The sequence below is a fragment of the Mustelus asterias genome, unplaced genomic scaffold, assembly GCF_964213995.1.
Source record: "Mustelus asterias unplaced genomic scaffold, sMusAst1.hap1.1 HAP1_SCAFFOLD_122, whole genome shotgun sequence".
NCBI classification, from domain to species: domain Eukaryota; kingdom Metazoa; phylum Chordata; class Chondrichthyes; order Carcharhiniformes; family Triakidae; genus Mustelus; species Mustelus asterias.
In genome coordinates, this window is record NW_027590160.1 from 102,948 (window position 1) to 128,974 (window position 26,027).

The 26,027-nt window shown below is 45.5% G+C and overlaps 3 protein-coding genes across 3 annotated transcripts in view; 2 read left to right on the forward strand and 1 right to left on the reverse strand.

Annotated features, from left to right (window-relative positions):
• The window catches only part of LOC144484659 (uncharacterized), a 121,369-nt gene that overhangs the window by 34,454 nt on the left and 60,888 nt on the right, over window positions 1-26,027 (forward strand). The window lies entirely within an intron of this gene.
• Window positions 50-6,963, forward strand: LOC144484653 (uncharacterized). The gene is made up of 2 exons (XM_078203123.1): window positions 50-136; window positions 5,319-6,963. Exon 2 carries the CDS (start codon window positions 5,668-5,670, stop codon window positions 6,256-6,258), a length of 591 nt encoding a protein of 196 aa, XP_078059249.1. The 5' UTR covers window positions 50-136; window positions 5,319-5,667; the 3' UTR covers window positions 6,259-6,963.
• On the reverse strand, window positions 18,739-24,234 carry LOC144484651 (uncharacterized). The gene is made up of 2 exons (XM_078203121.1): window positions 22,447-24,234; window positions 18,739-20,940 (listed from the first exon to the last, which is right to left on the reverse strand). The coding sequence occupies exon 1, from the start codon at window positions 24,091-24,093 to the stop codon at window positions 23,422-23,424; it is 672 nt and encodes a 223-aa protein (XP_078059247.1). The 5' UTR covers window positions 24,094-24,234; the 3' UTR covers window positions 18,739-20,940; window positions 22,447-23,421.

Here is a 26,027-nt window from a genome sequence, read left to right on the forward strand (position 1 = left end):
CGAGGCTGGAGGACCGAGCGGGAGCGGCTGGTCCTCCAACCAATCGGAGTGAATGAGGGGCGGGAACTGAAGCATGCGCAGTGCGGGTAATGGCGACGGACGGATGGTTTTAATTTGGAAGCGAGATCAATACGAGGTAGAGGGCGGCGCGCGGGGAATGATAAATGTGGCGGGTGGGTGGAGAGACTTTGTAAACATGTTGTTCAAACCCAAACCCCGGAAATGAACTTCCCGGTCCCCCCCTTTGTACCAAATGGAGCGGCAGGTTGTAGTGTTAGACCCGGGCTGACTGCCGCCATTGAGGCTGCATGTGGGAGGCCGGCAGGGATTGTGATCGGAGAGTGAAGCCCTGACGTCACAATGGAATGGGTGAGGGTGTGACATCACAATGGAATGGGTGAGAGTGTGACGTCACAATGGAATGGGTGGCAGTGTGAGGTCACAATGGAATGGGTGAGGGTGTGACGTCACAATGGAATGGGTGAGGGTGTGACGTCACAATGGAATGGGTGAGAGTGTGACGTCACAATGGAATGGGTGAGAGTGTGACGTCACAATGGAATGGGTGAGAGTGTGACGTCACAATGGAATGGGTGAGAGTGTGACGTCACAATGGAATGGGTGAGAGTGTGACGTCACAATGGAATGGGTGAGGGTGTGACGTCACAATGGAATGGGTGAGGGTGTGATGTCACAATGGAATGGGTGAGGGTTCCAGATGAGCTGAGACTGGGCTGGAGTCGGGCGATGGCACTGACATGTGGCCCGGTGGCACAGTGGTTAGTGCAGCTGCCTAACAGCGCCAGGGACCCGGGTTCAATTCCAGCCTCGGGTCGCTGTCTGTGCAGAGTTTCTACATTCTCCCCGTGTCTGTGTGGGTTTCCTCCGGGTGTTCCGGTTTCCTTCCACAGTCCAAAGATGTGCCGGTTAGACGGATTGGCCACGTTAAATTGCCACTTGGTATCAGGGGGATTAACAGGTAAATATGTGGATAGGGCCTGGATGGGATTGTTGTCGGTGCAGGCTCGATGGGCTGAATGGCCTCCTTCTACACTGTATTTTATTATTCATTATTATTAATTAATTACTACTAATGCTTCTATAAATGAAGGTGGTCTTGATGATGATGTGGACATGTGGCTGGAAGCTCACCTTGGGATGAACTATTTCACACTGGTTGTGAACAGGCTGGTTCAGCCTCAGCCAGTTGCCAGGAGGAGAGATAAAGTTGTTGGCAAGGGAGTGGAGTTTGTAGTGGGGACTGAACACAATGGGTTCAGTCTTCCCAGTATTTATATGAAATAAATTTCTGTTCTTTCAGTCCTGGATGTCAGACAAGTCAGGGTGGTGTGTGAGTTGGAGAGGAACTTGGAGCTGATGGTGTTCACAGAGTTTGGAAATTCTGTCAAAGTTCCTGTTGAGTTGTAGATGTATAAAATCTCTCTCCTCCCCTCCGGTCTCTCCTACTTGTCTCTGTTTCCACTCAGAGTGTGGAGATGCCTGCGTTGGACTGGGGTAAGCACAGTAAGAAGTCTCACAACACCAGGTTAAAATCCAACAGGTTAATTTGGTAGCATAACCCACAGGCTTTCGGAGCGCTGCTCCTTCATCAGGTGAGTGGGAGTTCTGTTCACAAACAGGGCATCTAAAGACACAAACTCAATTTTCAAGATAATCGTTGGAATGCGAGTCTTTACAGGTAATCAAGTCTTAAAGGTACAGACAATGTGAGTGGAGAGAGGGTTAAGCACAGGTTAAAGAGATGTGTATTGTCTCCAACCAGGACAGTTAGTGAGATTTTGCAAGCCCAGGCAAGTTGTGGGGGTTACAGATAGTGTGACATGTCCCAAGATCCCGGTTGAGGCCATCCTCATGTGTGATTGACAGATCCATGCTCACTGCTTCCTGCCCTGGAGGCAGAGAGCTGAAAATTTCCATGCCAGCTGCCAGACAGATAAATGTCCACATTACTGGAGTAAAAATGTGTGGAATATACAGACCAAATTCACTTCATTCCCTTCAGTTGCTGCAAGTCCCCAATTTCCCCCAGAATGAGAAAAGAAATGGAAAGGGGGAAACATTGATTTCCTCCCAGATGTTGTCCAGAGGAGGGAGTTTCACTCTGAAGCTCATTGGCCAACTTCTGCATTGTGACGTCACAATGGAGCCCTGCCTGAATCAGCCAATAGGAGTCACTCTGCTCCGCGGTGATGTCTCCGGGTTCCAGTGCGCAGGCCCGGGCGCGCGGACCCGGGAGCCCCGCCCCCACCCATTGTTCCCCTCCCCTTACACCTCCTTGAGTCAAGGTTTCCAGGCAACCGGCTGGCGGCTCCGGCCAGAACGAGAAGCCGCTCGGTGAGCTCCCCCTCCCCCTGGCCCAGGACTTCACATGTGCGAGGGAGAGGGGAAGCTGCGCATGTGCAGGGGAGAACCCACCCTCTGATCTTCATGCTGAGGTGTTGACCAATGGGAAGAGTTGGAGGACCGGAAGGATTCTGGTCTTCTGGCCAATCTGAGCGCAGGCTTTGTGTGAATGAAGATTGATCTTCAGACTGACTGATACTTCCTCCTGTCGCTAATATCTGTGAGTAAAACACTTTCTTTTCTCCTCCTTTCCATTTCTTTTCTCATTCTGGGGGAAATTGGGGACTTGCAGCAACTGAAGGGAAAGGAAGTGAATCCAGGGAGGGTGCAGACTCTGGAAAGGTTGGCCCAGGTCTCTCTCTCTCTCTTAAACCAGAAAATGATCCATTTCTGCCCACTGTTTGCTGTTAGCCAATCTTCTATCCACGCCAATATGTCATCCCCACAGCATGAATTTTTATTTGCTGCAATAACCTTTGATGTGGCAACTCATCAAATGTCTTATGGAAATCTAAGGACAGCACATCCACCGGTTTCCCTTTATCCAATTCCCGATGGGGAATTTTAGAAAATTGAACAACACATCAACTATCTCACTCTGTTAAGACTCGAGAATGAAGCCCAGCAGGACCCGAGGACTCATCAGCCCACAGCTCCAACAGTTTGCTGAGGACCACTTCCCTGGTAATTGTGCTTTTTCAGAGTTCATCCCACACTTCTGTTTTCTGATTTCCAGTTGTTTCTGAGTTTTAACTGTATCCTCTATTGTGAACACCGAGGCAAAATACTTGTTCAATTCATCTCCCAGCTCCTTATTTTTCATTATCAATTCCTGGACTCACTTTCTATGAGACAGTTAAGAAATGAGGTGGAGCAAGTGACTGAAGTGTCAGTCAGGGAGCACTATTGGGAGCAACAATAGTTTCAAAATAGTTCTGGAAAAAGATAGGACAGGTCCACAGGTCAAGGCCCTAAACTGGAGTTAGGCCACTTTTGTGGGCATTAGGCAGGATCGAGCAGATGTCGATTCGGTGAGTTTGTTTGAAGGGAAAGGAATGACTGGCAAATGGGAGGTTTTAAAAGTGTGATAAAGAGTCCAGGGGCAGTATATTCCTGTCAGGATGAAGGGAAAGAATGGTAAATTTAGGGATCCCTGGCTGACAAGGGACATTGAGGCTCTGGTCAGGTAAAAGAAGGAAGCAGACATTGGGTTTAGACAATCGGGGACAAGTGAATCACTCGATGACTCTTAAAAGTGTAAGAGAACACTTAAGAGGGTATGATATGGATCTGGCAGGTAAAGTTAAAGGAAATTTAACTTTAACACAGTCCAAAGATGTGCGGGTTAGGTTGATTGGCCATGCTAAAATTGCCCCTTAGTGTCCTGAGATGAGTAGGTTAGAGGGATTAGCGGGTAAATATGTCGGGATATGGGGGTAGGGCCTGGGTGGGATTGTGGTCGGTGCAGATTCAATGGGCCGAATGGCCTCTTTCTGCACTGTAGGGATTCTATGAAAATACCAAGAGGTTCTATCGCGATACGAACAGTAAAATTGTGGCGAGAGAGAGAGAATAGGTCCCCTTAAAAATCAGCATGGCCATCTGAGGATGGAGTCACAGGAGATGGGTGCGATTTTTAATGAATATTTCTCCTTGGTGTTTCCTGAGGAGAACATGATGGATGCTGAAGAAATAAGAGAAAGAAGCTGTGATGTCTTGGACCACATGCATATTACTAGGGAGGAGGTATCTGCAGCCTTAAAGTGCATTAAGGTGGATAAATCCCCTGGGTCTGATCAAGTATATCTTCAGATCTTGTGGGAGGCTCAGGAAGGAATTACAGAGCCCCTGGCAGAGATATTTGTTTCATCTCTTTCTACTGGTGAAGTTCTGGAAGAATAGAACACGCTAATTTTGTTCTGTTGTTTAAGAAGCGTAGCAAAGAGAAGCCTGGGAATTATAGGCCGGTAGTCTGACATCAGTGGTGGGTAAGTTACTGGAGGGGATTGTGAAGGACAGAATCTACCAACATTTGGATTCTGACGGTGTGATTAGGGATAGTCAGCACCACTTTGTGCACGGGAAGTCATGTCTGACAAATCTTTGATTGTTTTCCGAAGAGGTAATCCAGAGGATGGATGAGCAGGGCCACTTTTGTGGGCATTAGGCAGGATCGAGCAGATGTTGATTAGGTGAGTTTGTTTGAAGGGAAAGGAATGACTGGCAAATGGGAGGTTTTAAAAGTGTGATATCAAGAATCCAGGGGCAGTATATTCCTGTTAAGATGCAGGGAAAGAATGGTAAATTTAGGGATCTCTGGCAGACAAGGGACATTGGGGCTCTGGTCGGGTAAAAGAAGGAAGCATACATTGGGTTTAAAGATTAAAGAAAATTCCAAGAGGTTCTATAGCTATATTAAGAGTAAAAGGGTGGCTAGAGAGAGAAGAGATCCCCTTAAAAATCAGTATGGCCATCTGTGTGTGGAGCCACAGGAGATGGGTGAGATTTTTAATGAATACTTCTCCTCTGTGTTTACTGCGGAGAGCACCATGGGTGCGAAAGAAATAAGGGAAACAAGTGGTGATGTCTTGGGCACACGCATGTTACTTGGGAGGAGGTATCTGCAGCCTTATAAAAGCAAATTACTGCGGATGCTGGAATCTGAAACCAAGAGAGAAAATGCTGGAAAATCTCAGCAGGTCCAGCAGCATCTGTAAGGAGAGAAAAGAGCTGATGTTTCTTGTCCAGATGACCCTTTGTCAAAGCTCTGAAACATCAGTTCTTTTCTCTCCATACAGATGCTGCCAGACCTGCTGAGAATGGGGAGGGAGTGTGTGGAATGGAGATTTACAGCTTCTGGGGAATGAGAGAGGCAAGAATGTTCCATAGAAATTGTCTGTTCTGAATTTCTATCCTGTACTGACACTGATGACTTTTGGAAACTCATTTTACAGGATATTGAAAGAGGAATCACAGGTTGAAATCTCAAACGTCACGTCTCGATCTGACAGAGTCTTATTCCTTGGGACCTCAATATCACCGGACTTTGAATCCAGAAGGAGAAATGATTGTCCGGTCTGTTGATTTGAAAAGATTTCAAACATCAGTGTGACTGGAAAAGCACCAACACACTGCCACACTCGAGTGAGAGTGTTCCAATGCACTGACTAAAGAGCTTTAACCAGTTACACAGCCTGAATAAATATCACACCATTCACAGCGGGGAGAGACTGTACCCGTGTTGTGTGTGGACAAAGTTTCAACTAATTGTCCACCCAAGAGAGCGGCAAGGACACCTGCACCATGGAGAAACCATGGAAGTGTGCGGACTGTGGGAAGAGATACGGATACCCATCTGAGCTCGAAGCGCATTGGCGCAGCCATACGGGGGAGAGGCCGTTCACCTGCTCTCAGTGTGGGGAGGGATTCAGTGATTCATCCGGCCAGCAAAGACACCAGCGAGTTCACACTGGGGAGAGACCGTTCACCTGCTCTCAGTGTGGGCAGGGATTCACTGACCTCTCAAACCTCTGCACACACCAGCGAGTTCACACTGGGGAGAGGCCATTCACTTGTTCTCAGTGTGGGAAGGGATTCAGTAATTCATCAGGCCTGCGAAGACACCAGCGAGTTCACACTGGGGAGAGACCATTTACCTGCTCTCAGTGTGGGAATGGATTCACTCAGTTATCCAGTCTGCGGACACACGAGCGAGTTCACACTGGGGAGAAACCATTTATGTGCTCTCAGTGTGGGAAGGGATTCACTGACCTCTCAAACCTCTGCACACACCAGCGAGTTCACACTGGGGAGAGGCCATTCACCTGCTCTGTGTGTGGGAAGAGATTCAGAGTTTCATCCCACCTGCTGAGACACCAACAAGTTCACGAGTGATTCCAGGGGTTGGATTCTGCTGTTATTGTTTCTGCTCTCAATTACATCCAGGATTGCATTTTGTTCATTCTCACAGTTGGTCAATGGGGAGGGTCGGAGGGTTTCTTTCTGTTGGACTGGTCGGTCTCACAACTTTGCCTCCAGTGGGCTGATGCTCCTTGAGTCTTGTTGCGAATACCTGGTTTCAAATTTCACATGGATCACAGAGCGACAGAGTGTGAGGAAGTTCAGAGATATTTAGTCAGCATTTCTGTTTGAAACCCCCCCCAAACGCCCATCCAATTTCCTTTGTAATTGTTTATGTCTCCTCTTCCTCCACCCTCGTAGGCAGTGAGTTCCAGGTCATTACCATTCGCTGCATCAAAATATTCTTCCTCACATCACCCCCCCCCCCCCCCCCCCCGCCCTCAACTGCATCTCTGATCCAAAACCTTAAATCTGTCTCCCCCTCATCCTTGTCCCATCAGCTAATGGGAACAGCTTTTCTTTGTCCACCTTATCTAAACCTGTCAGAATCTTGTCACCTCCATCAAATCTCCCCTCAACCTCCTTTGCTCCAAGGGGAACAACCCCAGCCTGACATTGACAATAAAGAACAAACTAACAGAATATGTTAACACCTGAAATCAAATGGGAATGTTTAATTTCTGTTTTAAAGATATTGTGAATATATTGTCCTGGACAATAAAGAAATTGGAATAACTCACCTTGGGTGTGGTTGAATGGAATATATCAATCTGGTATCCACCTACATTCTCCCTCTCTAACAGCATTGTGGGTGTACTGACACCTGAGGCATTGTAGCAGTTCAAGAAGGCAGAGTTGGGTTGACCATGGCCGAGGCAGCTACATACAGCCACATATTCTGTTATAATCGAAGGATTGCCGATTGAATGTGAGGCATTATGGGACTGGACTATCTTGACCATATTCCTGTAACTTCTCAGTTTCTGCAATCATAAAGCTGCTTAGCAGGGTCCTGACAGAGGACCTGGTGAGAATATTTACTCAGAATGAGTTAGAATTAAACTTATTCCAGGACCGGCTGGTGTTCAGCGGCTGAGATTCCTGAATCTGTAAAAAAGGGGTCCGACCAATCAACAAACAGTGGTAGGTAGTTGGTTAAGAAGTTAAAAAGCATTCTGAGGCATTGCTTAACCTATCGTCAATTTCTGATAAGAACTGTGAGGGAGTTGTGACCCGATAGTCGGTGAAGTGATGGTATTCTCCAAGTAGCACTGGTCTGAAAAGCAGATCTCTGAGAGTAGATTTTAACAGTTATAATCCTATCCACGCATGGCCAGTGAAAAACCAGAGCTCGAGTGGGGACTGGACAGGTCTCTTACCTGCCATTTGGAAACTAAGAACAAGAAGCTTATAGATAAAATGATTAGAGAATAGAAACAACGTTTCAATTCTGGATGACACTTTGTAAGAAGCTCTTATGAAGGATCACCCAGACTCAAAACATTGGCTCTATTCTGTCTCCAAAGATGCTGTCAGACCTGTTGAGATCTTCCAGCATTTTCTGTTTTCGTTTCAGATTCCAGCATCCGCAGTATTTTACTTTTATGATAATTTGATTTGGTCTGATTGGAATCCCCACAACCCTCCCGCAAAACAGAGGGAGTGGTGGCAAAGGGAGAAAAAGGATAAGGATGATAAAGTCTGGGTTCTGATTCTCCGAGCCCATGTAGAATCAACAAAATGAGTGAACCAGTTTATAACGAATAGAAGTTACCCATCCCTAACAAAAACTGATCAAATTAAAATAATTAGGTTGATGAATATAACAAAAAAATTAATGGATGAAGTTTAACATCAAGTTTGTTTGTTGTTAGGGAAGTTTTTAAAACTTGTGTAAAGTGATGTAATTGTGTGCCAAGTTTTTGCTGCTCACTCCCCACCCCTTTAGGTTCTGTAGAAAAGTTAACCCTTTCAGCAGACAGTTGATTTGTTTTTAAATCACCCGAAAACTCATGTCTATCTTAGTTCATAATTGAAGATTTATGGGAATTGGCTAAGATGGGCTTTCAGCATTTTTAAAGTATAAAAAAGTGGTCTTGAGAAGCCAATTTGGTAGAGAGAGGTGGAGGGAGAGATGTTTACAGAGAGGTGTCGAGAGCTGTTGGTTTTACAAGTTATCCATGTTTTTGGAGCGGTCACTTCATGTCCTGGTCTGAGAGGGATGGAGAGAAGTCTGTTCAATTGTTAATGTTAAACTTTCTCTATTAACTGTTAATCGACACTTTGCTTTTTATCTTTCTGACTTGTTACATTTTTAATGGTTAACAAACTTTCTGATTTCACCATTTAAAGCTTTCTTTCTTGCCACATGGTTAAGTCACTGGAACCTGGTGTGATTTACGATTAGGGAGGTTATTGTAAACAAGAGAACCCTCATAAATCTTCATTCACATAAATCAATGTTCTTACAAATGGAATGTTATCCTTTATTACGAAAGAAATTGAACAGAGAAGTAAAGATGTTCTGCTTCAGTTGTACAGGGCGTTGCTGAGACTGCATCTTGAACACTGAGTGCAGCTTTGTCTCCTATTTAAGAAATGATACAAATGCATTGAAAGTGGTTCAGAGCAGGTTTAATAGATTGCTTCCCAATTCTTGACCCTCACGGGATGAATTTTGTCTGATTTTCTTTGTTTTCAGCTCTGATAAAGGGTCATCCTGACTCCAAATGTTGCCTCCATTCTCTCTTTACAGATGCTGTCAGACTTGCTGAGATTGTCCAGCATTTCCTGTGTCTGTTTCAGATTCCAGCAACAGCAGAATTTTGCCTTCATACCAATTCTTTTGGATAAGGACATCAAAAGTATTGGGTGTAGAACGAGAATGTGGAACTGAACACAAAAAGATCAGCCATGATCTAAATAAATGCTGGAGCAGACTCAAAGGGCCAAATGGCTACTTCTGCTCTGATGTTGAATGTTGGTCACAAATTCCTGAGGATTGTGTAACAAGGCTGGAAGATTTGCCTTGCTTGTGTTCGTGGGAAAATGTCCAGGAGAACCATCACTGTGAAGGACAGTTCTGGGATTAAAGGTTGCCAGACTGGAAAAGGAAATAAACACTCAGGGAGTGAAGAATCACTTTGGACTGGTTTTTGGAAAATTTTGGAGACAGAGTAAAATATAATTGTTGAGTGGGATATTTGATTGTGTTAAGAGTAAAAGGGCAAAGTTCAATTTTACAGTTTAAGGGCAATGTTCCCTACAAAGAACAGTGTTTAGTCATTGTTGCTTCCAGTTTGTTGGAATAAATGTCAAAAAACTTGAAGTTTTGTCATGTGATTCTTTAATTTATTCACTGGGTTTAAATTCACTTTTTTAATTATTGAATGTCTCAGAAATTCTAACAGTTCATTTAAAGCCACAAGTTTTGATTTCCCATTTGAGCCTGGGGTACCTTTCTGTCTCTCTATTGCTCGTGTTAATGACAGCCAGCCGACGGAGCTGAGGGCTGAATTTAGCTGAGAATAATGGGGCCTACACCCCAGTTGGGAAACTGCCATGGGCGTCGCACTAATAGAGAGACAGGAAGGTGCTGGAGGACTGAGTGGGAAATGGGCCTCCAACCAATTGTTATATCGGTCACTCAGAGCTAAAGAGAAACCCGTCTCTTTAAATACATATACAGGGAAGAGGCTGCACTGAAATCTGTCCCTTTTAACCTGCACAAAAGCAGGAGGCTGAGATTGACAGGCTGCAGGAGGAGACCATTCAGCCCATCATGCCCCTGCTATCTCTTTGAAAGGACTCTGATTCATCCAACTGCTCTGTTCTTTCCCCACAGCCCTGCAAATTCTTCCCTTTCAAGTCTTTACCCTTTGGAAAGATTCTATTGAATCTGCTTTCAGGCAGATCAGAACAACTCACTGTGTCAAAAAATAACACAAAATCTCATCTCCCACTCTGGCTCCTTTGCCAATTACCTTAGAGGGACTCACTTTCTGTTAAAGAGCCTGCCAACCCCTCTCACCCACTTTCCCTAAAGTGCATCAATCTCAGCAGGAAAAATCCAGAAAAATCAAATATTTTTACTGATAAAAGTTTATCCATGAAACAGAACATGGTTAAAACAAACAGAAAATGACTTGAGGATCAAAGACAACCAGAGTAAAGGATGTTCACAATGTTCTGGACACAAATAGTTTCTCTTTAATTCATCTGTAGCCTGTTCCCTGCCCTCTTTGTGGAACACCTCCGCTCAGTCCACAAGCATGACCCTGACCTTCCGCTTGCTTGCCATTAGAATTCACCACCTTGCTCTCACACTCACATTTCTGTCCTCGGCCTGCTGCAATGTTCCGGAGAAGCCCAACACAAGCTGGACAAACAGCCCCATATCTTCCGATGAGGCACTTTACAGCCTTCTGGATTCAACATTGAGTTCAACAATTTCACACCCTGAACTCTCTCCTCCATTTTGATGGGTTTTTTTGCTGAGTGCCAGTCTGCATCTTGTTTTCATGTTTTTTTGCTTCCAGACAGAGCTGTCCTTTATTCTGCCATTAACACTTACTCTGGACCAATGCTTTGTTTCTTTACCACAACCATTACCTCTCCCTTTGCCTTTTGTTCCAGCATATTTTTGTCATTTAATCTCACCCACCCTCTAACCAATCCCTGACTTTCCCTTTTGTTCTACCTGCCCCTCCCCTCTTTCTCACCAGCATCAAACCCATCACATTTCTCTCTCGCTTTCGTTCTCAAATAGAGTTACATTGGACATAAAAGGTTATCTCTGTTTCTCTCTCCAGAGATGCTACCAGACTGGCTGTGATTTTCTAGTTTTTTCTGTATTTATTTTAGATCTACCAGTAGTGGTAGGAAAAACACTATTTATAATCAAGGATAAAATAAATGTCCTTCATTACTTTTGTGGATCATTTCAGTGGAAATGTGCTCTCCCAGGTTCAAAGAGCATCAACCCACTGATGCAAAGTTGTGAGACTGGCCAGTCCAGCAGAAAGAAACCCTCTGACCCTCCCACTTCACCAACTGTCAGAATGAACATGGTTCAGTCCTGGATGTGATTAACAGCAGCAATAACAGCAGAATCCAACCCCCGTCATCACTTGTGAACTCGCTGGTGTCTCTGTAGGTGGGATAACTGAGTGAATGTATTCCCACACACAGAGCAGGTGAATGGCCTCTCCCCTGTGTGAACTCGCTGGTGTACCCGCAGTGTGAACGATGTTTTAAATCTCTTTGTGCAGTGAGAGCAGCTGAACGGTCTCTCCTCAGTGTGAATGCGCTGGTGGGACACCAGTTCTCCAGAGCTTTCGAAGCCACTTCCACAGTCAGAACATTTAAAGGATCTATCCTGCGTGTGAGTGACATTGTGTCTCAGCAGGCTGGATAACTGAATGTATCCCTTCCCACACCCGGAGCAGGTGAATGGCCTCTCCCCGGTGTGAACTGCCTGGTGTTTCCGCAGGTTGTATGACATTCTAAATCTCTTTGTGCAGACAGAGCAGCTGAACGGTCTCTCCTCAGTGTGAATGCGCTGGTGGATCATCAGATCCCGAGAGCTTTTGAAGCTACTCCCACAGTCAGAACATTTAAAGGGTCTCACATTGGTGTGAGTGAACTTGTGTCTCAGCAGGTGGGATGAATGAATGAATCCCTTCCCACACACAGAGCAGGTATATGGCCTCTCCCCGGTGTGAACTCGCTGGTGCGTTAGCAGGTCGGATGAATTTCTAAACCTCTTTGTGCAGTAAGAGCAGCTGAACGGTCTCTCCTCAGTGTGACTGCGCTGGTGGAACTTCAGATCTCCAGCGAGTTTGAAGCTGTTCCCACAGTTGGAGCATTTAAAGGGTCTCTCATTGCTGTGAGTGACTTTGTGTGCACGTAGACTGGATAAATGAGTGAATTCCTTCTCACACACAGAGCAGGTAAATGGTCTCTCCCCAGTGTGAATTCGTTGGTGTATCCGCAGTTTGGATGACATTTTAAACCTCTTTGAGCAGTGAGAGCAGCTGAACGGTCTCTCCTCAGTGTGAATGCGCTGGTGCGATACCAGTTCACCAGAGCTTTTGAATCTGCTCCCACAGTCAGAGCATTTAAAGGGTCTCTCCTGGGTGTGAGTGACTTTGTGTGCACATAGGCTGGATAAATGAGCGAATCCCTTCCCACAGTCAGAGCACCTGAATGGCCTCTCCCCTGTGTGAACTCGTTGGTGTCTCTGCAGATTAGGTAAGTGAGTGAATCGCTTCCCACACACAAAGCAGGTGAATGGCCTCTCCCCAGTGTGACTGCGTTGATGAATCTCCAGCTGAGATGGGGATATGAATCCCTTCCCACAGTCTCCACATTTCCACGGTTTCTCCATGGTGCTGATGTCCTTGTAACTCTCCAGGTTAAACAATCAGTTAAATCTCACACAGAACACAGGTACAGTCTCTCCCGCTGTGAATGCTGCGATGTATTTTCAGGCTGTGTAACTGGTTAAAGCTCTTTCCACAGTCATTACACTGGAATGCGCTCACTTGGGTGTGGGCATGTTTCAGTGCTTTTCCACTCTCACTCATGCTTAAAATCTTTTGAAGATGACAGAACAGAGAAACATTTCTCTTCTGGATTCAAAGGTAGATGATATTCAGGTTCTATCAAATTGAGTGACTTTGTCAGTTCTTGACATGACGTTTGGCGTGAGACTTTTGACTGTAAATCCTCACCTCCTGATAGCCTGTAATATAAATTTACAACAGACATCACAGTTAGTATAAGATAGAAATTCAGAACACATCATTTTAGTTTCTATAACGCATTCTTTCCTCGCTTATTCCCCAAAAGCTGTGAATCTCCATCCCACACACTCTCCCTCCATTCTCACTCTGCTGTATCTAATATTCACCCTCCCAATTCTCCTGAAGGTGCTGATTGAGGCTGATTGACAGATCCATGCTCACGGCTTCCTGCCCTGAATACAGAGAGCTGGAAATCTCCATGCAGGCTGCCAGACAGATATATGTCTAAACGACTGAACTAAAAATGTATAGAATATACAGACTGGATTCACTTCCTTTCCCTTCAGTTGCTGCAAGTCCCCAGTTTCCCCCAGAATGAGAAAAGAAATGGAAAGGGGAAAACACAGAGGAGGAAGTTTCACTCTGAAGCTCATTGGCCAACTTCCGCATTGTGACATCACAACAGAGCCCGGCCTGAATCAGCCAATAGGAATCACTCTGCTCCGCGGTGACGTCTCTGCGTTCCAGTGCGCAGGCCCGGGCGCGCGGACCCGGGAGCCCCGCCCCCACCCATTGTTCCCCTCCCCTACACCTCCTCGAGCCAAGGTTTCCAGGCAACCGGCTGGCGGCTCCCGCCAGAGCGAGAAGCCGCTCGGTGAGCTCCCCCTCCCCCCTCTCTCTGTGGCGGCTGCTGCTCCAAAAAGAGATCGAGAGCGACCGCTGGCGGCAGCCGCACTGCGCCTGCTCCGGACAGCTCGGCTCAGCAGCACACTCTGCGCCTGCTCCGGACAGCTCGGCTCAGCAGCGCTCTCTGCGCCTGCGCACTGGGCTGCCAGCTGAGGGAGTGGGGGAGGGGACTTTGCAAAATCTCTTCCCATCATTTTCTTCCAAGTCCCGCAGTTTGATTTGAAACAGAACAGCTTCTGTTTGTAGCTTCACCACAGACTCAAACTTCACACACAGACTCAAACTTCACACAGACTCAAACTTCACCACAGACTCAAACTTCACACACAGACTCAAACTTCACCACAGACTCAAACTTCACACACACACTCAAACTTCACCACAGACTCAAACTTCACACACAGACTCAAACTTCACCACAGACTCAAACTTCACACACAGACTCAAACTTCACACACAGACTCAAACTTCACACACAGACTCCAACTTCACACACAGACTCAAACTTCACACACAGACTCAAACTTCATCCTCTGGACAACATCTGTGAGGAAAATACTTTCTTTCTGCCCCTGGGAATTAGAGAGACAGAAATACTCTGGAACTGGAATTAGAGCTAAATATACTGAGGGGGAAATGTTTGTGATTTTGTGGAACCTGTTTTTATTGTCTGAGTTTTTAAAGTGTAATTTATCTTGTCTATTCAAATACCGTTTCTCTCTTTGCATGATTTATTGATGCTGATTTTAGATAAATTTCTAAAGTAAAAGTTTTTTAAATGTGAAACGGTGTCCTTCAATATTCCATTGGACTTTTCTGGAAATATGTTTACTTTTTAGGTTAATAACGACAGACATATCTGACACATAACGACAGTCTTCTGTTGATAGAAGGTACATCTCGGTATATTTTTGTTTCAGTAATAAGATTCATGTATTGTTAGTTTTATTCTTGTTATATAATATAAAATCACAGAATCCCTACAGTACAGAAGGATGCCATTCAGCCCATCGAGCCTGTACTGACAACAATCCCACCCAAGCCCTATCCCCGTCACCCCAAATATTTACCCTGCAAATGCCCCTGAAACTAGGGTCAATTTAGCATGGCCAATCAACCTAACCCGTACATCTTTGGAGTGTGGGGGTAAACCGGAGCACACGGAGGAAACCCACGCAGACACGTGGAGAATGTGCAAACTCCACACAGACAGTGACCCAAACCAGGAATCAAACCCGGGTCCCTGGAGCTGTGAGGCCACAGTGCTAACCACTGTGCTACTGTGCTGCCCTGCATATGTAGCTTTGTTATACATTTCCAGTCAAAGTGACATTCCAGTTCAGAAGGAATCAATTTGAAATCTTGAGTCCATGTCAACCGTATTTTGGAGAAATTCACTCAGTCCCATTCACCCTCTCTATCCCCTTAACCCTGCATATTAACTTCCTCATTGTCCATTTGATCTTATTTTGAACGCATTTGCCTTCACTTCCACCATCCTTACCGACCTCTTGCTGTCTAAATAAACATTACTCAAATCCCCCTCCCACTATCTAATTAAGAAATACTATACTGTCTACCACACATTTTTAGTCCAGTTATATGACCACAGAAATGAGACTTGTCCATCCTGAATTTCTATCCTGTACTGACAGTGATGATTTTTGTAAACCTCTTTGCAGAATAACAGAGGAGGAGGATTTACAGATTGAAATCTCAAAGCAAATATCAAGAATAATTGTTTATTATTGGGACCAGAATATCATCGGCATTTGAGTCCAGGAGAAATGTTTCTCTCTTCTATCTGCTTCATAAGATTTTGAACATTGGTGTGACTGGAAAAGCAACGAGACACATGCAGATAGACATTATACAGCCTGAAAGAACATCACCGTTTACAAAGGAGAGACCATACACAAAGTCTGTGTGTGGACAACTCAGCTAATCAGCAACCTAGAGAGACACAAGGACACTCACACCATGGAAAAACTGTGGAGACTGTGGAAAGGGATTCAGATTCCCGTCAGAGCTGGAAATTCACACTGGGGAGAGACTGTTCACTTCCACTAAGTGTGCATAGGGATTTACTAATTCATCCGACTTAATGACACACCAGTGAGTTCACACAGGGGAGAGGCCGTTCACCTGCTTAGAGTGTGGGAAGGGGTTCTCTTGGTCCTCCAATCTCCGGATACACCAGCGAATTCACAGTGGGGAGAGGCCATTTACCTGCTCTGAGTGTGAAATGAGTTTCAGTCGGTTAACTCAGTTGCAGACGCACCAGCGAGTTCACACTGGGGAGAGGCCATTCACTTGCTCTGAGTGTGGAAAGGGATTCTCTCTCTCTTACAACCTACAGATACACTAGGGAGAGACCGTTCATCTGCTCTGAGTGGGAAAGCATTCGCTACTTCATCTGACCTGCTGAGACACGAGCGAGTTCACACAGGGGAGAGGCCATTCAGCTGTCTAGAGTGTGAGATGAGATTTAATCGATTATCTCACTTGCAGACACACCAGCGAGTTCACAAATGGGAGAGGCTGTTCAACTGAATGAGAAAGCATTCATTGATTCAGCCAACCTTCTGACACACCCGTGTCTTCATGCTGGGGAGAGGCCGTTCACTGGGTCTGTGCAGGATGGCATTCACTCAGTTATCCAATCTGTTCAGATACCAGCGAGTTCACAAGTGATTACAGGGACTGGATTCTGCTGTTATTGCTGCTGTTATTCACATCCAGAACTGAACCATGTTCACTCTGACAGTTTTATTTTTATTCAGTGTGGGACATGGGTGTCGCTGGTCAGCATTTATTGCCCACCTCTCGTTGCCCTTGAGAGGGCAGTTGAGTGTCAGTCACATTGCTGTGGCTCTGGAGTCATCGTCGGCCAGATCAAGTAAGGATGGCAGATTTCCTTCCCTCAAGGACATTAGTGAACCAGATGGGTTTTTTTTCTGACAATCGACAATAGTTTCATGGTCATCAGTAGATTCTTAATTCTAGATATTTTTTATTGAAGTCAAATTTGTCATCTGTCATGGTGGGATTTGAACCTGGGTGCCCAGAACATTAGCTGAGTTTCTGGATTAATAGTCTAGTGATAGTTCCACCAGGCCATCGCCTCTCCAAAGTGGGACCATCGGAGGGTTTCTTTCTGCTGGACTGACCGGTCTCATGACTTTGCTTCCAGTGGGCTGATGCTCTTTGAGCTGCTCCGCCATTCAATATGATCATGGCTGTTATTAATATGTGCAGCAAATTGTAATATTCTAAATAGGATATTCAGATGGTGATACATTTTCATTTCTTCCTGAGGAAGAGGTTTGTGTCTATCTAATCATTCATGTTTTAGAAATAAATTTTTAGTTTGAGAATTAGTATTTTTTAACGAAAGATAAATGAAAAACCTGGGTTGAGAATCTGACAAAAACACCTGAGGGAATTCGCAGTCTCAAGGCGTGGCCCATGTTTGTTTAAAAAGTCAAAACTGGAAGGGTAAGAACTGTAAAAGGGCAGCTGGACTGTTCCTCTCTGAGTCACAGTGAGACATTTCTAATTAAATACACAGAGGGAATTCCCTAAGTTTTGACATGTTCATTCAAAAAGATTGCAAATAATTTGATTCAGAAAAAACAACCATGGGTTATTTGATTATTGTGGATACTGAAAATCACATTTCTGGATTGTGAAAAGCAGCTGGAAGTAGCACAATTAATGCAAGATTTGGGACATTTAGATCTTCACTGACCAGAATGTAGCAACTAATGCTGTAAAAAGGGGGCTGGGCTCAGCCTCTTCAGCTGGAGATCTGGAGACATTGGATCTAACACTTAATGTCCTGTCTTTATTAGTGAGGTGACTTCTTCTAGCAGACTCAGGGTTACATGTTTGGTTTTGAAACTACAAGTTAATTAATTTAAACATCTATTGGATATGCTAACTGGTCTCCGTTACCATGGAGATAAGTGATTCAGAGTGGAACCTTGGTTGGAATTCTGGGTGGTTCTCACAGAAACCAGGCAGTCTGCAGTGAGCTTGCAAACCGTCAGCTGTGGGACCAGAAGCTGTGAACTAGCTGTGGGAGCGGGAGCTGTGAGCCGCGAGCCAGCTGTGGGAGCGGGAGCTGTGAACCAGCTGTGGGAGCAGGAGCTGTGAAACCGCTGTGGGAGCAGGAGCTGTGAACCAGCTGTGGGAGCAGGAGCTGTGAACCAGCTGTCGGAGCGGGAGCTGTGAACCAGCTGTGGGAGCAGGAGCTGTGAACCAGCTGTGTGGGAGCAGGAGCTGTGAACCAGCTGTGGGAGCGGGAGCTGTGAGCCGCGAGCCAGCTGTGGGAGCGGGAGCTGTGAACCAGCTGTGGGAGCAGGAGCTGTGAAACCGCTGTGGGAGCAGGAGCTGTGAACCAGCTGTGGGAGTGGGAGCTGTGGGAACAGGAGCTGTGAACCAGCTGTGGGAGCGGGAGCTGTGAACCAGCTGTGGGAGCGGGAGCTGTGAACCAGCTGTGGGAACAGGAGCTGTGGGAGCAGGAGCTGTAACCAGCTGTGGGAGTGGGAGCTGTGAACCAGCTGTGGGAGTGGGAGCTGTGAACCAGCTGTGGGAGTGGGAGTTGTGAACCAGCTGTGGGACCAGGAGCTGTGAACCAGCTGTGGGAGTGGGAGCTGTGAACCAGCTGTGGGAGCGGGAGCTGTGAACCAGCTGTGGGACCGGGAGCTGTGAACCAGGTGTGGGACCGGGAGCTGTGAACCAGCTGTGGGAGCCGGAGCCGAGAAGGTCATTAGGAACCAGGGATGTTCTCAATGTTTAAAGCCCTCAGCAAGAAGGCAGTAAAGTCCATGCTTGGATTGAGGAGTCCATGTTTTGAGTCAATTCTGAAATCTCAAAGGAAAGTTGGAGAGTTATTTGGCCGAAAGCTAATAGAAGGATCCTCATGAAATCTTGGAGTCTGGAGAATAGCTGGAATATGGAAAGTTTGATTTTGTTTAAAAGCCTGGAATCTTGTGATGGGTGTTTGGATTTCTCATTGAACGTTAATATTCTCAACCCGAATTATAACAACACACACAATATTTCAAAACTATTTGAAAAATATGGTCTTTATTTTGTACAAAGTATTACATTATAAGGCATTCCTCTTCTAGGATCTACAGTAATTTCTTAGCTCGAGCACTACTGAAACAATCAGACAATAAATGAATAAAAATTGTACTAATTGTCATCCCTTCTGAATCAGGAGGGCTATCCCCAGCACAGTGGGTCATTTGGAATTTTTCCCACAGACCAATTAACAGGGATTATACTCTCAAACCATCTGAAGTGAATTCTTTACACGAATCGTCCAGGCCGGTGCAGTTATCAACTTGCAGTTTGGCTGATCAGCTCAGATTTTCTGCAGCATTTCATCAATCACCGTGTGATTCCTTTCACAGAGTCCATCTTTCAGCTGCTGTGTTCCTGACCAGAATGTTCATGTGTTCACACACGTCTCAAAATTCATCATTCAGAAACTGAGCTGGTGCCACAAAGTCTGACCATGTTTCATAGGCACCCATCGGATCATCTTTCTTGTAAATCACATCAATGAAACCTAATAAAAGATCCAAACCTTGATCAGTAGCCCACTGATGGACATCCAGCTCAAAAAATACTTTGCTTCTGATTTTCCTTGTGTTAGGAAGTGACAGTGCCAAGGCCAGATCTTGTTTCCTCCTTGATCGGGATGTAACCTGTGTCCACATCGCCACTTCATTCTTCCACTGGTTGTATGGTTCAGACTCCGAGAGCATCAGCAGGTAATCAGACCCTGACAATTCCCACTGCCTTTCAGTCATTTCTCACAAAAGCTGCTGGGATTGGAAGCTTCTGTCTGAAATATACTTTCCTTTATTGTCCAAACTTCACCATTAGACAAACATTCCCTGTTACCATGTTATAATCCCGACAGTCTTATAGTGAAGGAAGAAATTGGAGCTAATCTTTACTTGGAATATAATTAACTCCTAACTCTTTATACATACTTTCTTCATACACACTCCTATAATTATCCAATCAATGCCCTCTATCTACATATTTAAACAGAATTGATACAATTAATGCCCATAGTCAGGGCAGGGACCCGGGTTCAATTCTGGCCTCGGGTCACTGTCTGTGTGGAGTTTGCACATTGTCCCCATGTTTGCGTGGGTTTATTCTGGGTGCTCTGGTTTCCTCCCACATTCCAAAGATGTGCGGGTTAGGTTGATTGGCCATGCTAAATTGCCCCTTTGTGTCAGGAGATTAGCAGGGTAAATATGTAGGGTTATGGGAGTGGAGCCTGGGTGGCATTGTGGTCGGTGCAGACTCGATGGGCCAAGTGACCTCCTTCTGCAATGTAGGGATTCTATGATTAAAAAGAAAAGGTCTCTAATCGGTGTGAACTTGCTGGTGTGTCAGCAAGTTGGATGACTGATTTAAACTTTCCCTGAACTCAAAGCAGGGGAATGGCCTCTCCTCAATGTGGACTTGCTGGTGTCACAGCAGATTGGATGAATCAATGAATCTTTTCTCACACACACAACACATTAATGGTCTCTCTCCAGTATGAATACATTGGTGCATCAGCAAGTTGGATAACTGAGCGGATTCCTTCCCACACTCAGAGCAGGTCAGTGGCCTCTCACCAGTGTGACCACATTGGTATTTCAGCTGACTGGATGACTCAGTGAATCTTTCCCAAGGAGCAGGTGAATGGCATCTTCCTGTTGTGAACTCACTGGTATGTCAGCAGGTTGGATAACTGAGTGAATCCCTTCCCACATACGGATCAGGTGAATGGCCCCTCCCCAGTGTGAACTTGCTGGTGTGTCAGCAAATGAGATGACCGTGTGAATCCCTTCCCACACTCAGCGCAGGTGAACAGCCTCTTCCTGGTGTGACTGCAGTGACTCACCTGAAGAAGGGGCTTGGAGCTCCGAAAGCTTGTGTGGCTTTTGCTACCAAATAAACCTGTTGGACTTTAACCTGGTGTTGTTAAACTTCTTACTGTGTTTACCCCAGTCCAACACCGGCATCTCCACATCATGAGAACCTTCTGAAGCAGACAGAACACCATTTCTTTATCCACGCTTTCTTCATACACACTCATATAATGGTCCAATCCATGCCCTCCATCTGTACATACTTCAATTCAATTCTAGACTGAATGACCAATGACATTCAGGTCCCTTTGAATTGAGTGAATGTGTCAGGTCTTGATGTGATGTTTGGTTTTGAGATTTCTGTCTGCAAATCTTCTCCTTCTCAAAACCTGTAGAAGGAATTTACAAAAGTCATCCCTTTCAGTACGGGAACAAAATTCAGAATACACAATTTCATTTTTAGTTGCACATTCTTTCTGGACTTGTTCACCAAAAGCTGTGAATCTCAATCTCATACATTATCTCTACCCTCAAACTGCTGTACCTCATATATACCCTCCCAATTCTTGTGAAGATGCTGATTCATGCTGACTGACAGACCCATGCTCACTGCTTCCTGACCTGGAGAACTAAAAACTTTGTTGCAGAGTGCTAGACTAAATGCAAACACAGAGGTACAGATTCTGGAGGAAAACATGTGTTTAATAAACACTGCTGCATTACTTGATCAGAGATTGTCAGAGAGGACTTGATCAGAGAGGTCGCGAGTGTAGCCCAATCCATCACGCAACCCAGTCTCCCATCCATTAACTCTGTCTACACTTCCCGCCGCCTCAGCAAAGCAGCCACCGTAATTAAAGACCCCACGCATCCCGGACATTCTCTCTTCCACCTACTTCCGTCGGGAAAAAGTTACAAAAGTGTGAGGCCACGTACCAACTGACTCAAGAACAGCTTCTTCCCTGCTGTCATTAGACTTTTGAATGGACCTACCTTGCATTAAGTTGACCTTTCTCTCAACCCTAGCTATGACTGTAACACTACACTCTCTCATTTCCTTCTCTATAAATGGTATGCTTTGTCTGTATAGCGCGCAAGAAACAATACTTCTCACTGTATACTGAGACATGTGACAATAATAAACAAAATCAAATCAAAAAATATTTACGACCATTTCATTAATAACTATATTAAGGTACGGAGTGTTCACAAACACAAACTCGCTGCTTATGAGAATGGTGGAATTAGAGATGATCCAAGATTTCAACTGAACTGGCTGGACAATTGGAGGAAATAATCTTGTGAGATACAGGGGTACAGAGGGAGAATGGGACTGACTGGATTGCTCTACAGAGAGTCAGTACAGATTCGAACTGACATATTCTGTGCTGTAATGGATCAATGACTGGAAAGGTATGTCACTACAGTGTTATATTACAAACTTGAAATAACAATAAATGAAATTTATCACAGAACCATAAATAATATATCTAATAGGTACCTAAAAGCAAAACTAGACATAACTCTGTGCTACATAAAATTAGTGTCCCACAAAGAATCATAAATTTACACCAGATTACACCAAAAATACACATACCTGTCATACCTTATTACATTGTCCCCTTCAATGTCAGCCATTTCCTGGGGAAACCAACCCTTTAATCATGAACATTAGGAAACAGACCATCCTTTTAACCAGACAAATAATTGTGTCAAGCTGAGGGAGCAAAGGATGTCAATGTCTTTAAGAGAGAGAGAGAGACCTGGGCCAACCTTTCCAGAGTCTGCACCCTCCCTGGATTCACTTCCTTTCCCTTCAGTTGCTGCAAGTCCCCAATTTCCCCCAGAATGAGAAAAGAAATGGAAAGGGGGAGAAAAGAAAGTGTTTTACTCACAGATGTGGCTGAGAGACTGAGAGTGCGCGAGAGAGAGACTGTGACTGGCTGCACTCAGTAAAACCATTGTCCTACAGAATGCAGGCTCCGTCTAACTCATCCCATCAAACTCTGCTGTATCTTGCCGTTGGCTGAAGTTTCACAAAACGTATTCTAAAAGCAAACTGCATCCATTTTATAATTCAAAATACATGTTTTAAATGAGGAATACTTGTTATTCAGTTAGAGCTGTCTTTTATAATGACAGCTCTCATCAGGGCTTTAAGATCATTCACTCTTAAGTCAGTATTGTGTTAAAGTTCTCAAACATTGTTTTCTATTAGCCTAATTTAGCCCCACTACTCAGTCTCCACATTTCCGTTGTTTCTCCCCAATGTAACTTTTTTTATTCATTCATGGGATCTGGGGGTCGTTGGCTGGCCAGCATTTATCGCCTATCCCTAGTAGCCCGAGGGCAGTTGAGAGTCAACCACATTGCTGCGGACCTGGAGTCACATGTCGGCCAGAACAGGACATTACAGAAGGAAATCTGCCCAACAACTTTTTCAACAATCAGCAATGGTTTCAAGGTCATCAGTAGATTCATAGTTCCAGATTTTTCTTATTGAATTCAAATTCCACCATCTGCCTTGGATTTGAACCCAGGTCCCCAGAACATTAGGTGAGTTTCTGGATTAATAGTCTAGCGATAATACCACGAGGCCATCGTCTCCCCCCTCGATTGTGATTGTGAACAGTGGTGTCCTTTCATGTTCAAAATTCTCTGCTTTTCTGGTTATGATAAATTGTGCGACTCCATCCAATCCGAATCTGATGTTTTGTGTGAGTTTCCTGACCCCTAATCCACCTCTTCTAAGACCAATTATGTTAACACCTATTAACAGAGCTGGAGCTATTTTTCAATTCAGCAGAAAAAGATCCAAATGAACATGGTTCAGTCTGAATATGGATGACAGCAAAATCCAATCACAATAGTTACTTGTGAATTCGCTGGTGTCTCAGCAGCCTGGATGAGGTAATGAATCCCTTCCCACACTGGGAACAAGTGAACGGCCTTTCCCCAGTATGAACCCGTTCGTGATTTATCAGCGTGGATGACTGCTTGAATCCTTTCCCACACACAGAGCAGGTGAACGGCCTCTCCCCAGTGTGAATCCGCTGGTGTTTCCGAAGGTGAGATGAGTGAGTAAATCCCTTCCCACACTGGGAGCAGGTGAACGGTCTCTCCCCAGTGTGAACTCGCTGGTGTTTCAGCAGATTGGCTGAGTGAGTGAATCCCTTCCCACACTGAGAGCAGGTGAACGGCTTCTCCCCAGTGTGAATTCGCTCGTGTAATGCTAGTTTGGATGATTGATTGAATCCCTTCCCACACACAGAGCAGGTGAATGGCCTCTCCTCAGTGTGAATTCGCTGGTGTATTGCTAGGTTGGATGACTGATTGAATCCCTTCCCACACACAGAGCAGGTGAATGGTCTCTCTCCAGTGTGAATTCGTTGGTGTTTCAGCAGCTGGGATGAGGTAGCGAATCCCTTCCCACACCGGGAGCAGGTGAATGGCTTCTCCCCAGTGTGGCTGCGTCGATGAGTTTCCAGCTGTGATGGAAAATCAAATCCCTTCCCACAGTCCCCACATTTCCATGCCATCATCCGTTTGTGACTGCAATAACAGTCTAAAAGGCCCGATGAGTGATTGAAGTCTTGTCGACACACAGAACATGCGTACAGTGTCTCTCAACTGTGAACAGTGCAATTTTCTCCCATGTTCAAAATACTATGACATTCAGGTTCTGATAAATTGGTGCCGGCTCCATCAGATTCTGATGTGATATTCGGTTTCAGTTTCCCAGCTGCAAATCCTCTTCTGAAAACCTGTGAACTTGATTTAAAACAGGAAAAAGGGAATGAGAGAGAACCCACAAAAAAACAAATCCATCAGTGTGAGTGCAGGATAGAAATCCCCCCCATTCTCTCCTCCTGCTCCAGGGTCAGTAAAGTGAGTTAAAGATGATTCTCATTAACAAACCCATTGCTGCATTTCCTTCCTGAAGCCACATTTGTCCACTGGGGCCTGGCCCCGGGAGAAAGCGCTGCAGCTGCCGTTGTGTTGGGTGTTGAGGCGGTGCCGCTAGTTCCTTATTGGGGGTGTTGAAGCCTCCACTGGGGGTGTGGAGCCTCCCCTCCCACCCACTGCCCCTAACGCTGCCTCCGCTTATCCGCCTCCTTCCCGCCTGAAGATCAGACAAACAAGCGCCTGTCCCTGGACATGAGCCGCACTGCGCATGCCCAACGTCACAATGCCCGGGGACTGATTGACGGCAGCTCTGGACCAATAGGAAAAGGGGGCGGGGCTGGAGGACCGAGCAGGAGCGGCTGGCCCTCCACCAATCGGAGTGAATGAGGGGCGGGATCTTAAGCATGCGCAGTCGCGCAGTAATGGCGACAGACAGACGGTTTTTATTCGAATCCACAAACGGTACAAGGAAAATTGCGGGTCGCGGGGACGGTGGATCTGGCGGGTGGGTGAAGAGTTTTTGTAAACATGTTGTTCAGGCCCATCCCCAAAAAAGGATTTTATGTTTCGCGCCGAGCGGGGCCGTAAAGTCCATTGTTCTGCTCGGGTTAACGACCGCCATCTTTATTAGGGGCAATGAGCAGCAGAGCTCATGCGTTCCGCCATCTTTATTGGGGGCTCATGCGTTCCGCCATCTTTGTAAGGGGCAAAAGTGTCAATGAGTGGGAGGGGCTTGTTCCCCACTGTTCAGAATGGAGACAACTTGTCCATCAAACTGCATCAGCCCTCTGCCCCGCGTAATCTGACCCTGGTTTACACAGATCCAGATGTTTAATTGATCAGGCAAAGTGGCAACATAACAAGGAAAGGAAGCAAATTCTGCTCTCCGGATCCCACTAATTATTTTAAATTTTAATGCTTATCTATTAGTCACAAGCAAGGCTTAGATTAACACTGCAATGAAGGTACTGTGAAATTCCCCTCGTCGCCACACTCTGACACCTGTTCAGGTCAATGCACCCTAACCAGCACTTCTTTCAGAATGTGGGAGGAAACTGGAGCACCCAGGGGAAACCCATGGAGATGCGGGGAGAATGTGCAATCTCCACACAGACATTGACCCAAGCTGGGAATTGAACCCGGGTCCCTGGCGCTGTAAAGCAGCAGTGGTAACCACTGTGCTACCGTGCTATTTGGAGGTCCTGCCCAATATGTCCAAAGATCTCCGCTTCAGTTCAATCTCATGAAGACCCGTGGCAGAAGCTCTCAACGCTGAGTAGACATCATCCTCAAATTGAGGAACAGATAACAGCAACTGGCAATGCGCAACAGGACATGATTTTGATTTAATTGGATTTATTATTGTCACATGTACTGGGATACAGTGGAAACTATTTTTTCTTGTGCTATATTTGCAAAACATACCGTTCATAGAGTACATAGGGAGAAGGAAAGGAGAGGGTGCAGAACATAGTGTTACAGTTGTAGCAACGGTGTAGAGAAAGATCAACTTAATATCCCATTCAAAATCCGAAGACAGCAGGGAAAAAGCTGTTCTTGAGTCAGTTGG